This window comes from Gopherus evgoodei, chromosome 7 (genome assembly GCF_007399415.2).
Source record: "Gopherus evgoodei ecotype Sinaloan lineage chromosome 7, rGopEvg1_v1.p, whole genome shotgun sequence".
Taxonomy (NCBI): Eukaryota; Metazoa; Chordata; order Testudines; family Testudinidae; genus Gopherus; species Gopherus evgoodei.
In genome coordinates, this window is record NC_044328.1 from 71,786,715 (window position 1) to 71,803,894 (window position 17,180).

At 46.8% G+C, this 17,180-nt stretch overlaps 1 protein-coding gene across 1 annotated transcript in view; it reads left to right on the top strand.

Moving 5' to 3' along the window:
* LOC115655590 (cytochrome P450 2H2-like) overlaps positions 1 to 16,012 on the top strand; it is a 102,342-nt gene extending 86,330 nt beyond the window's left edge. Inside the window, exons 7-15 of the mRNA XM_030571211.1 lie at positions 3,366 to 3,478; positions 5,726 to 5,888; positions 6,373 to 6,522; positions 8,783 to 8,943; positions 9,828 to 10,004; positions 11,067 to 11,208; positions 13,733 to 13,920; positions 14,756 to 14,897; positions 15,697 to 16,012. Of these exons, the coding sequence (XP_030427071.1) occupies positions 3,366 to 3,478; positions 5,726 to 5,888; positions 6,373 to 6,522; positions 8,783 to 8,943; positions 9,828 to 10,004; positions 11,067 to 11,208; positions 13,733 to 13,920; positions 14,756 to 14,897; positions 15,697 to 15,878 (1,418 nt within the window). The 3' untranslated portion in view covers positions 15,879 to 16,012. The remainder of the gene's footprint in view (positions 1 to 3,365; positions 3,479 to 5,725; positions 5,889 to 6,372; positions 6,523 to 8,782; positions 8,944 to 9,827; positions 10,005 to 11,066; positions 11,209 to 13,732; positions 13,921 to 14,755; positions 14,898 to 15,696) is intronic.
* Positions 16,013 to 17,180: the final 1,168 nt, after the last annotated feature.

The following is a 17,180-nucleotide window of genomic DNA, read 5'->3' on the forward strand; positions in this document are numbered from 1 at the left end:
CAAGCAGCAGCAGGAGTTTCAGCTGAAATGCCTCCAGCACCTCGCGGCGGAGCGTGTCCCATGTGATGGGGCCCAGTCGGAAGGCACCGATGGGGACCCGCGCCCCAGCCCACCAATCGGCTGACAAAGATGGGCCCCGGCGATGACCTTGAGGCCTTCCTCGTCACCTTCGAGCGGATGGTGGCCATCGCGGGGTGGAGCCCGGACCAATGGGCCCCCATCCTGGCCCCATACCTGACAGGAACGGCTAAGGCAGTCTACCGAGGCCTGTCCGCTGAGGCTGCCCAGAACTATAGTCAGGTGAAATCCGCTATCCTGGACGCCCTCGATGTGAGTCCGGAGCCTTTCCGGCAGCGGTTCAGGGGCCTGACATACCACGCTGGGGCCTGGCCTCGTATGGTGGCCCAGGAACTCGAGGAGACCTGCCGGCGGTGGTTGCAGCCCAAACATCGAACGTCAGAAGAGCTAGCAGAACAGGTGATCCTGGAACAGTTCACCCACATCCTTCCATCGTGAGGAAGGGCCTGGGTCCTCCGTCATCGACCGACAAGCCTGGCCGCCGCTGTCACACTGATGGAGGACTTCCTAGCGGCGGAAGCCCCGGTGGGCCCAACTGGTCGAGCAACCCCACCAGGGCCATAACGCCCAAACCCCGAGAAGAAGGCAACGCCCACCTGGGCTGCAGCAACACCTGCGCAGCCGGCCCAAGCCCCGACTCCCGCACCTCGGAAGATGCGCTGGAGCCCTTCTAAGGACTTCCCCAGGATCCGGCCCTGATGGGAACGAACTGACCTGGGGCCTTGTTTCTCTTGCGGCAAGACAGGACATCTCCAGAGAGACTGCCCCCAAAAGGAGTGCACCTTTGGCCAAGTCTGCTTTAGGGAGGCTCATGCCTGTCGCCCACAGCCAGCCAAGATTACTGCGCCCGTGGTGGTTGAGGGGTACCCAACCGTGGCCCTCCTCGACTCAGGCTGCTGGCAGACATTGATCCGCGACCACTTAGGTCCCCAGGCGGATGCACGCCTGGGGGAAATCCGCCTGCAGTGCATCCACAGCGACATCCAGCCTAACCCCAGCACCCAGGCCCAACTGACAATAGACGAGATGACCCAACGGATGGTAGTAGGTCTCGCACCCAGGCTGGCATATCTGGTGATCGTGGGCCGGGACTGGCCCAAGTTCCCGGCCGTCCTACGCCAACATACCGGAGGCGGCCCGGGTCCCATACCAGCCTTGGAGGGGGAGACCCCAGAAGTGAAGGAAGATGAGCGGGAGGTCCCAGAAACAGAGGAGAATGAGCAGGACCCACCTGAGCCCCCCGCCGAGATAAAGGATGGGGAGGATGCTTCCCCAGGGGAGGTAGGTGATCCCTTGGCCCCCATGGACTTTTGCCGGGATCAACGAGCTGACCCCACCCTCAGCGGGGCATATGAGCAGCTGGCCGCAGTGGATAGGACCATCCTCAATCCGGGTCAAGCCGCCCTTCCAAGGGTGGCAGACTTCCCCGTCTCCCTGGCCTGAGGAGGCCTTCTGTATGGACTTACGGTTTAGACTGTTGCTCAGCCTGCTGACAGGCCTGAGCCTGAACTGTTTACTGCCCCGCCCTGCCCCAGGGCCGGGCTTATAGACTTGATGTTTGCTCAGCCTGCTGACAGGCCTGCGCTTGAACTGCTTACTGCCCCGCCCTGCCCCAAGGCCGGGCTTATAGACTTTGTTTTTGCTCAGCCTGCTGACAGGCCTGAGCCTGAACTGCTTACTGCCCCGCCCTGCCCCAGGGCCGGGCTTATAGACTTTGTGTTTGCTCGGCCTGCTGAAAGGACGGAGCCCGTCAGCCTCCTGCCCGTCCTGCCTAAGGGTCTGGGCTTATAAACTTTGTGTGTACCCAGCCCTGCTGAAGGGCCGGGATTCTGCCTTGTTTACAGATCCTTTATTCCCTCAGCCCCTGCTGAGGTGTTCGTCCTACACGGACTGCTGCCTGTAGGGAGGCGCCCTGGCTCCCCACTGCGCCTGAGAGGGACAAGCCCCAGCACCGGACCCTTATACCATCAGAGGAGTGAAGTTCTGGAACAGCCTTCCAAGGGCAGTAGTGGGGGCAAAAGACATATCTGGCTTCAAGACTTAACTTGATAAGTTTATGGAGGGGATGGTATAATGGGATAGCCTAATTTTGGCAATTAATTGATCTTTGATTATTAGCAAGTAAAGGGGAGGGAATGTTAGATGGGATGGGATCTGAGTTACTACAGAGAATTCTTTCCTGGGTGCTGGCTGGTGAGTCTTGCCCACATGCTCAGGGTTTAACTGATGGCCATATTTGGGGTTGGGAAGGAATTTTCCTCCAGGGAAGATTGGCAGAGGCCCTGGAGGTTTGTTGCCTTTCTCTGCACCATGGGGCATGGGTCACTTGATGGAGAATTCTCTGCACCTTGAGGTATTTAAACCATGATTTGAGGACTTCAATAACTCAGACATAGGTTAGGGGTTTGTTCCAGGAGTGGGTGGGTGAGATTCTGTGGCCTGCATTGTGCAGGAAGTCAGACTAGATGATCATAATGGTCCCTTCTGACCTTAAGTCTATGAATCTATGAATGCTGGGCTTTATTCTCTCTGTCCTGGGCTGCAAAGGGTGCTGTGGGGCTGCTTCTGGCCCTCCCCCAGGAGAAGGACCCTGCTGGTGATGGCTCGGCGGTTGCAGGTTCCTTCACCTGGGCAATTAGCACCTGTCTCATACAGTGGCACTTTAGACTCTTCAGTCTTCACACTAGTGCCACAGGTTGTCCAGTGGCATGGGGGCAGGGGGCAACAAGGGCAAAGGTCAGCTCATAGAGGGGCTGGCAGGGAAGAGGGAGGTGCAATCCAGCCCCTCTTATCTCAGCTGTATACTGTTCATCCAACCTTAGTCTAAAACCCGTATAACAGCATGAAAGGCAATCCTCACCGTAAGTATATAGTGTTCCAGCTGGCACCAAGCCATTCAGGGACTGGTACAACAGTCACAGGACAGTGATTTCATGGAAGCTTGGGCAACCTTAGAGGCATTCGCTTCATGATTAATTTTTGTGCTCTGTCAGTGTGTACACAAGGGGCAAACACAGATGATATGCAAACAAAGATTCAAAGGAGTTATTCAGTAACCTTTATAGACCATATTTAGGGTTGTTGACCCAGAAGAACTGAGAGTCTGTTGGCTAATTGCTTTACTTGCAATTGTGCTTTTCCACCACACAATATGTAAAAGGTAGGTTCTAAAGTACAAAGTCACCCCCTGTTAGAATCAGAATAATCGCTACACTGTGCAATGGAACCTCTGGGAGCAACAACTGTTTTCCTGGCGGTTTGTGTCTCTTGCCTTCTTTTCCTTTCAGCATGGAGAAAGATGTCTGGAAGTGGGAAGCTGCCACCTGGCCCTGTTGCTTTTCCCATCATAGGGAACACACTGCAGCTCAATACGAGGAACTTGCCTCAATCTATACAGGAGGTAAGGGGGATTTCTCCTTATGCAGGGCTTTGGCTCACATGGGTGTTAAGCAGAGCCTGGGGAAAGAGAACACTGAAATTTCTGGGGTTTGCACAGTGGCTCAACTCCTCACGTTTAAGGCTGAATGTTTTTTCCACAGAAATAGTTAATTTTGAATGCTAGATACAACCTGTTCCTGGCAATATGTTATTTTTATGGTAATGTATCTTATTCACAGGTAAACCAGAATACGGCCTCTCAGTTGTGCTGCAGCCTGTACAGGTTATACTGCAGTGAGGAGTGTGGTCTGGTGGGTTAAGCAGGGAAATGGCAGACAGCAGCCTTGGGTTCTGGTCCCAGGTCTGCAACTGATGCCACGTATGTGCCTGGGAAAACAACTGAAGTTCTTTGTGTGTTTCCCACTTGTAAAATTAATCTAATGATACTTGCCTTCTTCACAGGACAAGGGTAAGGCCTACACTGTTGCTGTATTCTGTCAAGTAAACATAGCCATTGGGCTACAGAGCGAGTGAGACTGACTCTGTATCCTAGTGGTTAGGTTACTCACCCAGGATGTGGGAGACCCAAGTTTGTTTTCCAGTGACTATTCAGCTATTGATATGCAATGGAACGGTTTCAACAGGAAAGACTGAGAGAGCCCTGCTCCAGAACGACCCACCGCGGGTGGTTTGGGGCACTCTCTAAAGAGAAGAGAGACCCAGTTTCAGATCCCTTCTTTACATCAGGTATGGGCAGGGGGGGAGTTAAACCCAGCTCTCCCATAGCCTAGGTGTGAGTACCATTCCCGCTAAGGTGCAGTTCTCAAACTACAGTAACTCCTCACTTAATGTCCTCCTGCTTAATGTTGTTTCAAAGTTAAGTCGCTGCTCAGTTAAGGAAAATGCTCGTTTAAAGTTGTGCAATGCTCCCTTATAATGTCATTTGGCTGCCTGCTCTGTCCACTGCTTGTACAATTCTGTGGAAGAGCAGCGACTTTACATGGGAGCATTGCACAAGTTCCTCTTCTCTCCCTCTCCCCCTCCCTCTCAGCGCTTCCCCCACTGCCAAACAGCTGTTTGGCAGCACTTAGGACTTTCTGGGAGGGAGGAGCAGGGAAGCGCTGCATCTTTGCTCTTCTCCCTCCTTCCCAGAAAGTCCTAAGTGCCGCCAAACAGGGAGGGAGGGGTGAGGGGGGAAGGAGAGGGGATGCTGCTGCTCCAGAGAGGAGATGAGTTAGGGTGGGAAGAGGTGGGCCTGGCGTGGAGTGGGGAAAGGAAGAGGCGGGCCTGGAGCATCCCCCAGCAAAGTTGATGCCTGTTCTCCTCCAGAGAAACTGCCACTGCTGCTGCAAAGGGGCACTTCCCAACCACAGAATAGTACAGTACTGTATATAATGCCTTTTGTCTGCCCCTAAAAATTTTCCTTAGACCCTAAACCCCCGTATTTACATTACATTGTTCGGGAAAATTAGATTCGTTTAACATGGTTTAACTTAAAGCTGCATTTTTCAGGAACATAACTACATTAAGTGAGGAGTTACTGTGTGTGGCAGACCTTGCAAGGGAGGCATGGGAATGGGGCAAGGGAGGCTTGAGCTGTGTGTTCTGGCTGTCAGACTTGAGTGGCTGGGCTCGTGCCAACGGACCCTGCACATCCTGGAGGTGGGGATACAAGAGACAGACTGAACTCTGCCACCGGGGCTGACAGCCAGAGCACTGCCACCAGGACTTGGGCTCTCCTTCCTGCCCCCACTCCCCTGCCAATCCCTCACCGGGAAGCAGTGGGGTTCTGGCTGTTAGCTCCGGGGTGGCAGTAGCAGCACAGAAGTAAGGTTGCCAATGTGGCGCTAAGTCTTATTGACTGTATTGATGAATATCCCTTCACATTGCCACCCTTACTTCTGTACTGCTGCTGGCATGGTGCTGCCTTCAGAGGTGGGCACTGAGCCATCAGCTTCTGCTGCTCTGCTCTGCCCTGCCTTCAGAGCTAGGGGTTGGTATATGTACTTCTGGGGTGGGAGCAGCCATAAATGACTACAGACACAAAGAAGGAGAGCAAGATCAAATAACTTTGAGAACTGCTGGCCTAGAGGGCTAGCTGGGGGTTTTGAGGATCAACATTTTGGATATAGGTACCTATATCCCTTTTTGTGTGTAACCCTAAGTGGCAGGAGAGCTCCTTCATCAGTTTGTAATTAGATCCACACTCATTCTTATTCTGAAGAGGCTATAGTAAAATGCATTGGCCCATGATGTTAATCTTTTACAGCTCAGTGTGAAGTATGGCCCGGTTTTCACAATATACTTGGGCTCACTGCGGGTTGTGGTGCTGTATGGACAGGAGGCTGTGAAGGAAGCTCTGATTGATCAAGCGGATGAGTTCAGTGGAAGAGGAAAACTGGCACTGGCTGACAAGGTTATCAAAGGAGGAGGTACATTTCTAACAACTCTGGCATGTAGCGCTGATGTTCTCTGTACGTGGAGAACATGACTGAGAAGACAGCTCGTGTTTCACTTAGCTCTGTTCTTTGAAGGATACTAACTTTACCCATCTATTTATGTCCCAGTGTATTTCTTATTTTTACATGGTATCAGTATATGTACTTTGCTCTAATTACTGTGACAGTTTACACTGTGTTGGAGAACAAAATACAGCCATTGGGCAAGGCAACCAATGGAATTTTTTTTCTTGTTCATAATTGCTATAAACAGCAATGAGATTAATGTGTGGGATTTTGAGTTACATACACATATCAGTGTAATGTAGTGTCTCCAGTGGAACACGCATACAAAAATGTTTGCGTTCACGTTGAACCTTTCAATAACAAATGTTTCCTTAGGTTAGAAATTTAGCAAACTAAGTCTTCTCCCCCACCCCATGCCCTCCTTTCATTCCTGTTCTCCTCACTCTTCCAGGCATTATTTTCAGCAATGGGGAACGGTGGAAGCAGCTTCGCCGATTTGCCCTCACCACCTTGAGAAACTTTGGGATGGGGAAGAAAAGCGTTGAGGAACGAATCCAAGAGGAAGCCCGTTTTCTGGTTGCAAGGCTCAGAAACACACACGGTAGGGATTTGCTGCGTGTATGTCAGGAATTGAGGAGTCAGCTAAAGACTCTTGTCTTCCTTTATTTTGTGATACTAACTTTGGTTCAAACACCTTATAACTCAATCCATTAGATGCACATATAACAGCCTCTGTTAATTTAAAAGAAAAATATGTGACAAAAGTTCCTGAGATGACTATTTCCCATGTTTTCTACCCTCTGATCTGTGGCCAATGGGCAAATGGAAAATGTTTGTCCAGAGTAGGCAGAAGCTAACACAGTGAACCATGTTAAAGTGGATTAGTTTATCTTCAGTGTGTTGGGCTATTAAGACACCCAGGCCTACAGCTTCCTTATTCTGATTTTCTTCTCTGCTAGATGTCTGATACAAGTCTGGCACCTATGTTGTACGGGGATGGCCTCCTGAGGAACGTTTGAAATCACTGTGTAAATTTACAGTGCTTTCTAAGAGATGAATATTATTTTATTATTTATTTATGTTCTATTAGTTTCTAGAGGTCCCAGCCAAGACTGGGGCTCCTTTGCCAGTAGGTTGTGTTAACAAACAGTACAAGCAACGTACATGTTAAATACTCATGAAAATGAAAAAATGGAGAAAGGAAGAATTATTTTCTCTCTTTTAGAGATGGGGAACAGAGTTACAGAGAGATTAAGTGATTTGCTTGAGGTCACACCTGGAAGTTTGTGGCAGAGCTGGGCATTGTCTCCAGATTTCCTAAGACCCAGGCCACTGCCTTAACCACAAGACCATCCCGCTTCTTGCAATATACAGTGCAACAGTTAAAATGAAGTTGACTCTCCATCTGGGTGAATTGTGTGTGTGAGAGGAGAACGCATGGAGAACCTTCCCCACCTATGATACAGGCACAAGAGAGAGCCACTTTACTGCTGTTGCCACTTGTATATCCTGAGCCAGGGGCAGCTACTCCTGTAGATAATGATCTAAAAGAAATCTGCCTGGGTGAGGGACATGAGCAGAAGTCTGCTGTGAGGCAGGAACACACTGCATGGAGAAAATGCTGCTTCTGGATGTTCTTCCTGTGCAATGTGGTCTTAGGTCAGATGGATGAAGTCTTGTAGACAATTCCCTTGAATATTGTATAGGTCTCACTGCATTGTAGGAGTTTGTGATGATGTGATAAGCAATGGCTCAGGCAGAATCTTCTGAATGCAGGATCCTGTTCTGAAAGGAATACTGTCTGTCAGGCCTGTGTAAGAAGCCCATGGCAGACAGGCAGGTGTCACTCAGTTTAGATCAGTGTGTGTCAAGCAGAGAGGGGCAGAGGAGACAGAGTGAAAACTGATTCCCAGCAAAATGGGGATAATTATTTAATATAAATTTACAGAGATAGTACTGGGGAAGCCCTGTGTGGAGAATGAAGGATATAGCTGTGTTATTTTTCATAAATAGCTTGTGCACCTCAGTTTAGCTGTGTGATATTATCCTGCCTGGCTGTACTGAATTAAATAAAAGGAGGCTGAAAGGGGGACGCTAAGAGGAAATGAAATAATGGCCAGGATAAGTACGGTCAGAGAGGATGCCAAGGGTAATAATTGAGAAGCTGTTAATCTGAGAACACCCCCAGCATAGCATCAGCTATTTGGAAACTATTCTCTTCCCAGACAGAAACTAGCATCCAACAGGGATACTCAAACCTTATAGATTTTCACCCAAGCAGGAAGGGGGTTGAGTGAGATGGAGGTAACTGAGCTGAATGGAACTTACCAAAGCTTGCAAGGAAAGATTGTTTAGGTAAAAGGAATGTGTGTAGAAGCCTTTATTGTTTCTAGTTTTTGCTCTGTGTGCTGCATACCTTTGGGAGGATAAATAACACAGTTTTGGAGAAATTGTGTTTGAGTCACTTTGATCCCCTGCTGGTCCCAGTCCCTGGAGGGAAAGGGCTCACGGGTGCCCAGCACAGAGCAACCTGTCCTGCTACCATAGTTGGGAAGTAATGAGCCTGCCGCCCAGATATTCAGTCCAGGGGTAGTTGGACTGAAGAGTTCCTCCCATTTAGAGAGGGGCAGGAACTCAGGCCTGTCACCTGAGGGGGGCTCTTGAGCGGGACTGAAAGGGGTCTGAAGCCCAGCTTACCGTGGAACTGTGAGACCATAACTCTCCCTCTCCAATGAATGTTAGGGACTACCCTCTTGGCCTGGGGCCAGGACATCCAGAACGTCCCAGTAACATCAATGGGTGTGATGCTGTAGGTGAAAATACTGAATTAAAAACTTGACTCTGGTTTGGTTTTATTGCAGAGCGACCCTTTGACCCCACCATCCCTCTCACCCATGCTGTCTCCAACATCATCTGTTCCATTGTCTTTGGGGACCGGTTTGACTATGAAGATCAGAAGTTTCTGACAATAATTAATCTCACACAGGAAAACAATGAACTCCTTCGCTCTCTCCTGGGACAGGTATGTTCAGTGGTTTTTTTCCACTCTTCTCCTTTGTAATGGGGGGAGGGACAGAGATTTCTTTCTTTCACTGTTACTTTTCCTTAAATTATTATTCAGATTCCCATAATGTTCCTATTCTCCTCATTAGGCTGCAGCTATTACCAGTCCCAGCCTCAAACTTGTTTTTGAGGATAATTTAAATTCCCGCACAAAACACTTCATTTGCTCAGAATTATGTTTGCTTAAAGACATTCCCTTTCAACACTATTGGTAAAAATCAAGGAAATTGCTAATTAAAACATTAGCATGCAAACCATGGCAATTCACATGCCTTAGTATATTCACAATGAAGTACCTGAATGTGGTCGCATTCCTCACCCGCAAAGCAAACTCCTTTTCATTTCTGGTACACAGCCACTCACATATCCCATTGCTGAAAACCTCACCAAATGCACAACAGTCAAACTCAGTGGAAATCAACAGAGTTACAGCAGCAGAGAATTTGGCCCCCTCACTCCAACTGGAGGAAGACTAAGATATCTTTTACTTGTATAGTCAATAGTGTTTTATTACTACCTACGAAAATCTGTATTCCGAGTTAGGTTTGGGAACTTGAGTGTGATTTTCAAGAACAACACGTTTGTATTGGTGATGCTGTTGCATTGGAAATAATGGAGATTATTGTAGTGAATAGAACTGAGTGTCACTGCAGTTTATGTGAGGAATAGGTGTGTATTGAGTAGAATGAGTTAGTGAAGTTGGGGAAGTTCTTTAGAATCCATTTGCACAGGAACGTGCCACAGAAGTATTGTATTGTGCTGCTGTAACTGAGTCAATTGAGTCAACTGATGATTTGTTGTGTCCAGATAAACCAAGATGTGCTTTTCCTTCCATCATTCTAGCTGTACAATTTTTTCCCAACTCTCATGGATTATATCCCTGGGCCTCACCAGCTGTTAATTAAAAATGCGGAGGAATTTGAAAGGTTTGTTCTGGAGAGGGTGAAGATGCACAAAGAGTCTCTGGATCTTAGCTGCCCTCGAGACTTCATTGATGCTTTCCTCATCAAAATGGAACAGGTAAGTGAGGGCAGCAGCCCTGACCCTTTGCTGTGGAGTGGGTTATACCTATCATAGGTATTTATCACTCTGTACAAGAACCAAAGACAGACCTGGTCTCTGCCCCTGGAACTTACATTCTAAAAGCCAAGCCCTGCTCACCTCATTTGTGTGAATAGTGTAGATGTTTCTGGGTCTCAGAGCTTGGGCTGCAGCCCGATCCTGTATGCCTACACTGCAATATTATAGCCCCTCAACCTGATCCCCACAAGCCCGAGTCAGCTGACCCAGGCCAGCCATGGATTTTTAATTTCAGTGTAGATATGTCTTAAAAGGACAAAGCACCCAAAGCAGGTATCAACAGCACATGGCAATGTGTACATTAGCTCTGTTGGAGGTTAGCCATTGAAAAGATTTTATTTATAAGGTGGACAGAAGCACTTTTACTGGTATGTGTTAGCATCAGTGGGATTAGCAGGAGAAACCAGTTTCTAATGGCTTCCTATGCCCACACCCACAGACCTAACCTATTACCAGCTTTTTTGGAAACCCCTCCTGCTAATCTCCTGCAATATTTTACAGCAACAGCCTATTAGGTATTCTTCCACTGCAGCCCTCGGTCAGCAGGTAGCCAGGCCATCTCCATTTTCAGTGGGGATCTCACTTCCTTTGGAGCATCAGACTCAGTCCTTCTGGCTCCAAGGCTAAAAATTGGTTAGAAACATTTGGTTTCCTTTCTGGTTCAAAGTTTTCAAGGGCATTAGTGCTGCCCATCCAAACAAAATATGAAAGCAAAGGGAATCAACAACAACAGTTAAAAATACAGATGAAAATTAACCAGGTAAAAGTAAAGCTCCAATTCTCCTCTAATAGAAAAGACCATGTGTTTCCACAGCAATGACCCAAAACATCCCTGCAGTGCTACTGCAATCTTCAGGGCTGTGGCCTATTTTTATAAGGATTTTTATAAAGATGGCAGGTGGGACACAGAGCAGGTAGAAGCTGAGAGACTTTGGGCCTGTATGAATAGATCCCATTCTCTTACAGTCAATGATCAAACAACCATAACAAGTTTCTCTGCAGGAACGTCAAAACAACCAGTCGGAATTTAACACTGATAACTTGGTAAGAAGCACATTGGATTTATTCTTTGCTGGAACGGGAACATCCAGCACCACCCTGACATATGCGCTCCTGATTCTTCTGAAATACCCAGAAATAGAAGGTACTGTACAGACACACACAATTTTAAGTCTTGGAGAGATGAGGGGATTACATGGCTCAAGGGATCTCTAACGGATACAGACCCCTGTCCCTTAAGTCATCAGATCAAATCTGGCTTGGGCTGGAAGTAACTGACATTACCGCCGTGTGCAAGCTGTTCGCTGGTTTAAACTGAGATATGTTTGGGGATGAGTGTTTTAGTTCAATTTGCATAGACAAGTGTCCACATTTGAAAAGCACCATCCCAACTGTCATTACTCAACCTCCTCATGGGTGATTTCAGCACAGGGTCCTCAGCCTGAGTAAGTCATTGTGACTGGATTCCTTTCTCACCTCCCAGTCCAAGCTAAGGATTTTGGGCTGGGAGAAAATGTGTGTGTTTGTGCAGGAGAAACCTGTGCTGCCACTGACAAGAAGGTGCCTGGTTTATGAGTAACAGGAGCCTTCGTATTCCAGGGCTGTCAGGTGGCCCCCTCTCTGACAGGATCCCTGCGGTACAACCTGGAACTGGAGTACCATTGTTCCCCCCTTAACTTTCCAGCCTGGGCTGTCTTTCATAATGCTTTGCTAGTGACAGGCAGCAAACCCCTTCATGAGCTGTTATCACTGAGTACAACTGCATGTGGATCCCCACACCTAGGTAAATTGCATGAATGTTCCCTGAGCCATTCACGAATCACACAGAGAAAGACACCAGCAAATCTCCCAAGCCCCCAGCCTTGTACCCCTGAGCTGTACCGTCTTGTCGTGGTCAGAAGCCTGACCAGTGTAAGTTCATTATCCAGTCCACCTCTTCCTTGATGTGGAGAGGACATGCACTAGCCTTTGTAAACTGAGCTGAGATTTCCCAAGCACTTCAACCAAAACACACTGTTTTAGGTAAAATATAAAAGAGGTTTATTTACTACAGAAAAATAGATTTTAAGTGACTATAAGTGATAGGCACAAAAGGTCAGAGAGAATTACCAAAGAAAATAAAAGTTAAGCACACAGTCTAAATCTTGAACCTTTTTAGACTATGCAGCGTTTGGATCAAGCCATTTTTCTCACCCCACTGGATGCTGCAGGTATGTTACAATCCTTAATTCACAGGCTTCCCCTTTAACCTGGGACCAGTCTCCTCAGTTCAAGGCTTGGTCTTCCGAGTATTCTTGTTGCTTCCAGTCTAGGTAGGGGAGAAGAAAGGCAAAAGCATGATGCCACTGTCTCCTATTTTGTATCCGCACTCTGTGTGCCTGGAAAATACTAGCTCAGATATGTCCTGGTGGGCTTTGCTGAGTCACAGAGTGGAGCAATCCCCCATTGTGTGATGCTTGTGCAGCTCTCTTACAGCCAGAGATGAAAGTAAGCTGGTATGGTACGGTACGGTGTACTGGCAAGAGCCAGTACGCCGTGCTGGACTGCACCGGCTTCCACGGTGGGGATTGAAAGGGATCTGGGCTGCCTGCGGCTGCGGGCAGCCCAGAGCCCTTTAAATCCCGGCCGTGGCTGGGATTTAAAGGGCTCAGAGCTCCCTGCGGCTGCAGGCAGCCCAGAGCCCTTTGAATCCCGGCCGCAGCTCTGGTGGCTGGGCTGGAGCCAGGATTTAAAGGATTCAGGGCTCCCCTCAGCAGCAGGAGCTCTGGACCCTTTAAATCCCTGCCCCAGCCCCACAAAGCTCAAGGTTCCCCCGGGGACAGGAGCCCTGGGCCCTTTAATTTGCCCCTGAGCCTGAGAGGGGGCTCCCAGCCACCTCTTCAGCTGGGAGCCCCTAGCTGATTTAAAGGCCCTGGGGCTCCCAGCCAAAACCGGTGCCCCCGGGCCTTTAAATCTTGAGAGGCCATGCCTCTTCCAGATGAGGCCACACCCCCTCAAGACTCTGGCAGTACTGGTAAGTCCTGTAAATTACTTTCACCCCTGCTTACAGCACTGTAAATCTCTTGTTTAAAAGTCCCCCCGCTGATTAATGGTAATTTCACACCCTCCTGGGAGCGGATCCCCTGCTTTGTTGTCACTGGAGAACTGGCAGTGGACGACTTTCAAGTGTACAGCATATTTCAATAACAACCATAGAGCAAAATCTCTGAATTTCATACAGATACAAAGTGCCAGACCCTCCCCTCAAATAAAGGCAAGTGTTAGAGATTTATCAATACCCGGCTAATATCCAGTGCTAATTCCCACGTCATGGGCTTCCTCCAAGCTCATGTGGATGATTGACTGGAGTGTGGGGGGGATTTTAGGCCGCAATCTCTTGCACAGCAGTTGGATATATGCTCTGGTGATAACATCACATTGTGCTCTTTTATAACATAACCAGTTATGAACCATATCACTGCCCTAATAGTTACATTATTGGCATTTTATCCTCAATACCATATACAATAGTTTCTGTAACCCAAAACTGTTATATTGTTATAACTCATTATATTCCCAACATGTATCTGCTGAATTGTGTGCATTTCTGACTATGTAACAGAATGGGGGCAAAATTATGGGAATCCTGTTCTTTAGCTTTATTGTTAATCTTGTTCATTTGATGACAGAGAAAGTTCATGAAGAGATTGACCGTGTGGTTGGCCGAAACCGAAGCCCCTGCATGGCGGACCGAAGCCAGATGCCCTACACAGATGCTGTGATACACGAGGTGCAGAGAACTGCTAACATTGTCCCGATGGGTGTCCCACATGCAGTGACGAGAGACACTCATTTCAGAGAATATATTATCCCCAAGGTTAGTTCTCAACGTTTCTGTGAGAGGGCCCGATCCTCCGCCTTTTCCACTATACAGTTTTGACTTATTCACAATAGAAATGTTTGCTCTGATTTTAGTATGACACATGTTTTTCACAGTTATCAACAACGTTCCAGTTGTTATCGGCATGAAGAACAGAACCCTGCATTCTGCAGGCTCAGCTCTCCTTACAGAAGATAGGGTTAGAGCCCAGTTCAAACTTTTAGATATAGAATAGATACCAAGCAGGCTGTGCAAAGCTTTCCTTCTTTTTTTTGAACCTCTTTTGGGAGGTCAGTTTCTGAGCTGGTTCCATCTCTCCTCCAGGATTTAGTCCTGATGATGTGTTAATATGTGTTAACCACAATTCACAGTGACCATGTCCTAGGTTGCTAACTGAGTTACACTGTGAGTTGTATAGGTCTTTTCAGCTTTATTATTATTATTTTTATTTATTATTATATTTTATTTTTTATAAATAGTGATGGGGAAACCATTGGTGCGATGACTAAATTATAAAGACAAGGGAATGTCAAATACTTCCAAATACCAGCTGAGAGACGCACCTAACACTTCTGGATCTTAGCCAGACGTTTCCAAATTCTTTGATGCAGAAACCATGAGATTCCAGAATCTTCTTGTTGAAGATGGGCTCCCATTTGATGGGCTTACCTTTTCTCATGGAATTTTAATATTTCTGGTTCTGGTTCTTGGGGATGCAGGAAAATGAAGGAAAGAAAAACATGTCCCACTGCCCAGCCCAGTGAATTCTGGAGGCTTCTCTGCTTTGGACAGTGTCCACTTTAATTCTCTTTGTCTGTGTTTGCTAATTCAGGGCACCACTATATTCCCTGTTCTGCAATCGGTCCTACATGACGGCAGAGAATTTCCAAAGCCAGAGCAATTTAACCCAGGACATTTCTTGGATGAAAATGGTGCCTTTAGGAAGAGTGACTTCTTCATTCCTTTTTCTGCAGGTAAAAAAGCCATGTTTGTTTCAGGTCCCAGACCATTCTCTCTTAGCTTTGTCTTGAGTATACAAAGAGTTCTCAAATTGTAGTCTGCAGAGCCTTTTCGGGCCATCCCTGAAGCAGAGCCTCTCACAACAGCGAAGCATCTGTCCGTCTCCAGTCTCTTTTTAACTAATTGAACATGCATTACTCTCAACTCTGCCTGGCAATTTCACATCTTCCTTTGTCTGTCTGTGTCAGCCCACCGTGGACGAATTGTGATTGAATGCGCATGCAAAAGTAAAATTGAAGGGAGTAACATGCAACAGAGCAGAAGCCATCTGCATAGTCACCTGGAGAGAAATCAGTAGGAGTTGCTTAACTTCTCAACTTTACTCCAATCAATGAAAATCCCAACACTCTGTCAAAAAACCCTGTATGCTGTTCTCCTCCATTCTGCTACTCAGCATGCCTACACCTCGCTGTCTGTTAATTCCTCCCTTAAATGTATTAACTGGCTTGGGACCTGCATTAACTATTATCAAACCCCACATCTGCCCACTGGTCTCCACATATTAGTTTTTAAAAGGCCACTTATTATATGGAGCTCAGCCTTTAAAACAATGGGTGAAAGGCTTCTAAAGCCCCCAAACACTTTCACACCTTCCTGAACTCTGAGAAATAGCCATTATCCTCCAGGTCGTTACCCTGAATCACTCTGTGCATCTAACTTTAATCCCGAGGTTTAGTTTCATTGTAACAATATATAACATGTGTTGCAATGAAAGATCTCCTGCATCTCCTCAATATTCCTTTTTCATTGCAGGGAAGCGGATTTGTGTGGGAGAGGGTCTGGCTCGGATGGAGATATTTTTGATACTGACAACAATTTTGCAGAATTTTACCTTGAAGCCTCTCGTTGACCCCAAGGACATTGATATAACTCTAGTGACGAGTTTTGTATCAAATACACCAAAACCATACCAGCTCTGTGTTTTGCCTCGATAAAGACCATGAAAAGCCACGACAGTGTGCTAGAGTAGTGCATGAATTTTGTTGTCTCAGGTCCTGGATTCATTAATACAGAAATTAACTCACTGTTTTGTAACAGAGACAGATAAATAACCCGATTTTGTAAACAACTGGGATTTAACAAAATTAATTGTAATACCAAAAAAATAAATATATTATGGCTCCCACCCCAGCCACGTATAGTAACCCTACAGTGTTCTCAGATGTGACTCTATTCTTGACAAAAGCTGAGTATGTTTTCAGTTGATTTTTGTGGTAGCTCATTTCCAGTGTAGCATTTTGGAAGCTTAGCGTGGCATGTGCTAGCTACTGTACAATACACTGAGGAGGCTGCAGACATTTTTATCCCCCAAACCTCATCTTGTCTTACAAATAAATATGCTCCAATTGAAACAGGCTGAAAAAGAATTGCATGGGAGACTATTTTATCCATCTCATTGGCATCCACTGCCTTTCCCTAATACCTCTTTTGTGAGCAGAATTTAGGCCTGATTAGAGGTATGGAACAGCTTCCATATAAGGAGAGATTAATAAGATTGGGATTTTTCATAAAAGAGACTAAGGGGAGACATGATAGAGGTCTATAAAATCATGACTGGTGTGGAGAAAGTAAATAAGGAAGTGTTATTTACTCCTTCACATAACACAAGAACTAGGGGTCACCAAATGAAATTAATAGACAGCAGGTTTAAAACAAACAAATGGAAGTATTTTTCCACACAACGCACAGTCAACCTGTGGAACTCCTTGCCAGAGGATATTGTGAAGGCCAAGCTATAACAGGGTAGAAAAAAGAACTAGATAAATTCATGGAGGATAGGGACATCAAACCTGTTCTGTTTATTTTATTATATGCTGATTACCTGTTCTGTTTATTCCCTTTGGGGCACCTGGCATTGGCCGCTGTTGGAAGACAGGATACTGGGCTAGATGGACCTTTGCTCTGACCCAGTATGGCTGTTCTTATGTTCAATGGGACTACACCTGAGAATTATTTAAGTCAATAGGACTGCTGATGAGAGTAAAGGCTGAAGAACTGGGCTTTTATTTTTGTATCTTACTTTTTTTTCACCCATCCTGAGTTGTTTCTGATGTTGATTCTTTCCCACTGAGCCCTAAACTTAATTTTCCTTCTTTACCACAGTGCCATCTGATGGTATAAGCAAGTCTAAACGATGCTTTATCACCCTTAGTAAAATAGTTCTGTTGATCTGTTGCAGCCGTCCAGCTGCTCTTCCCAGCCTCTGCAAGGCTTTTACCCTGGTTCTAATAAGTCCA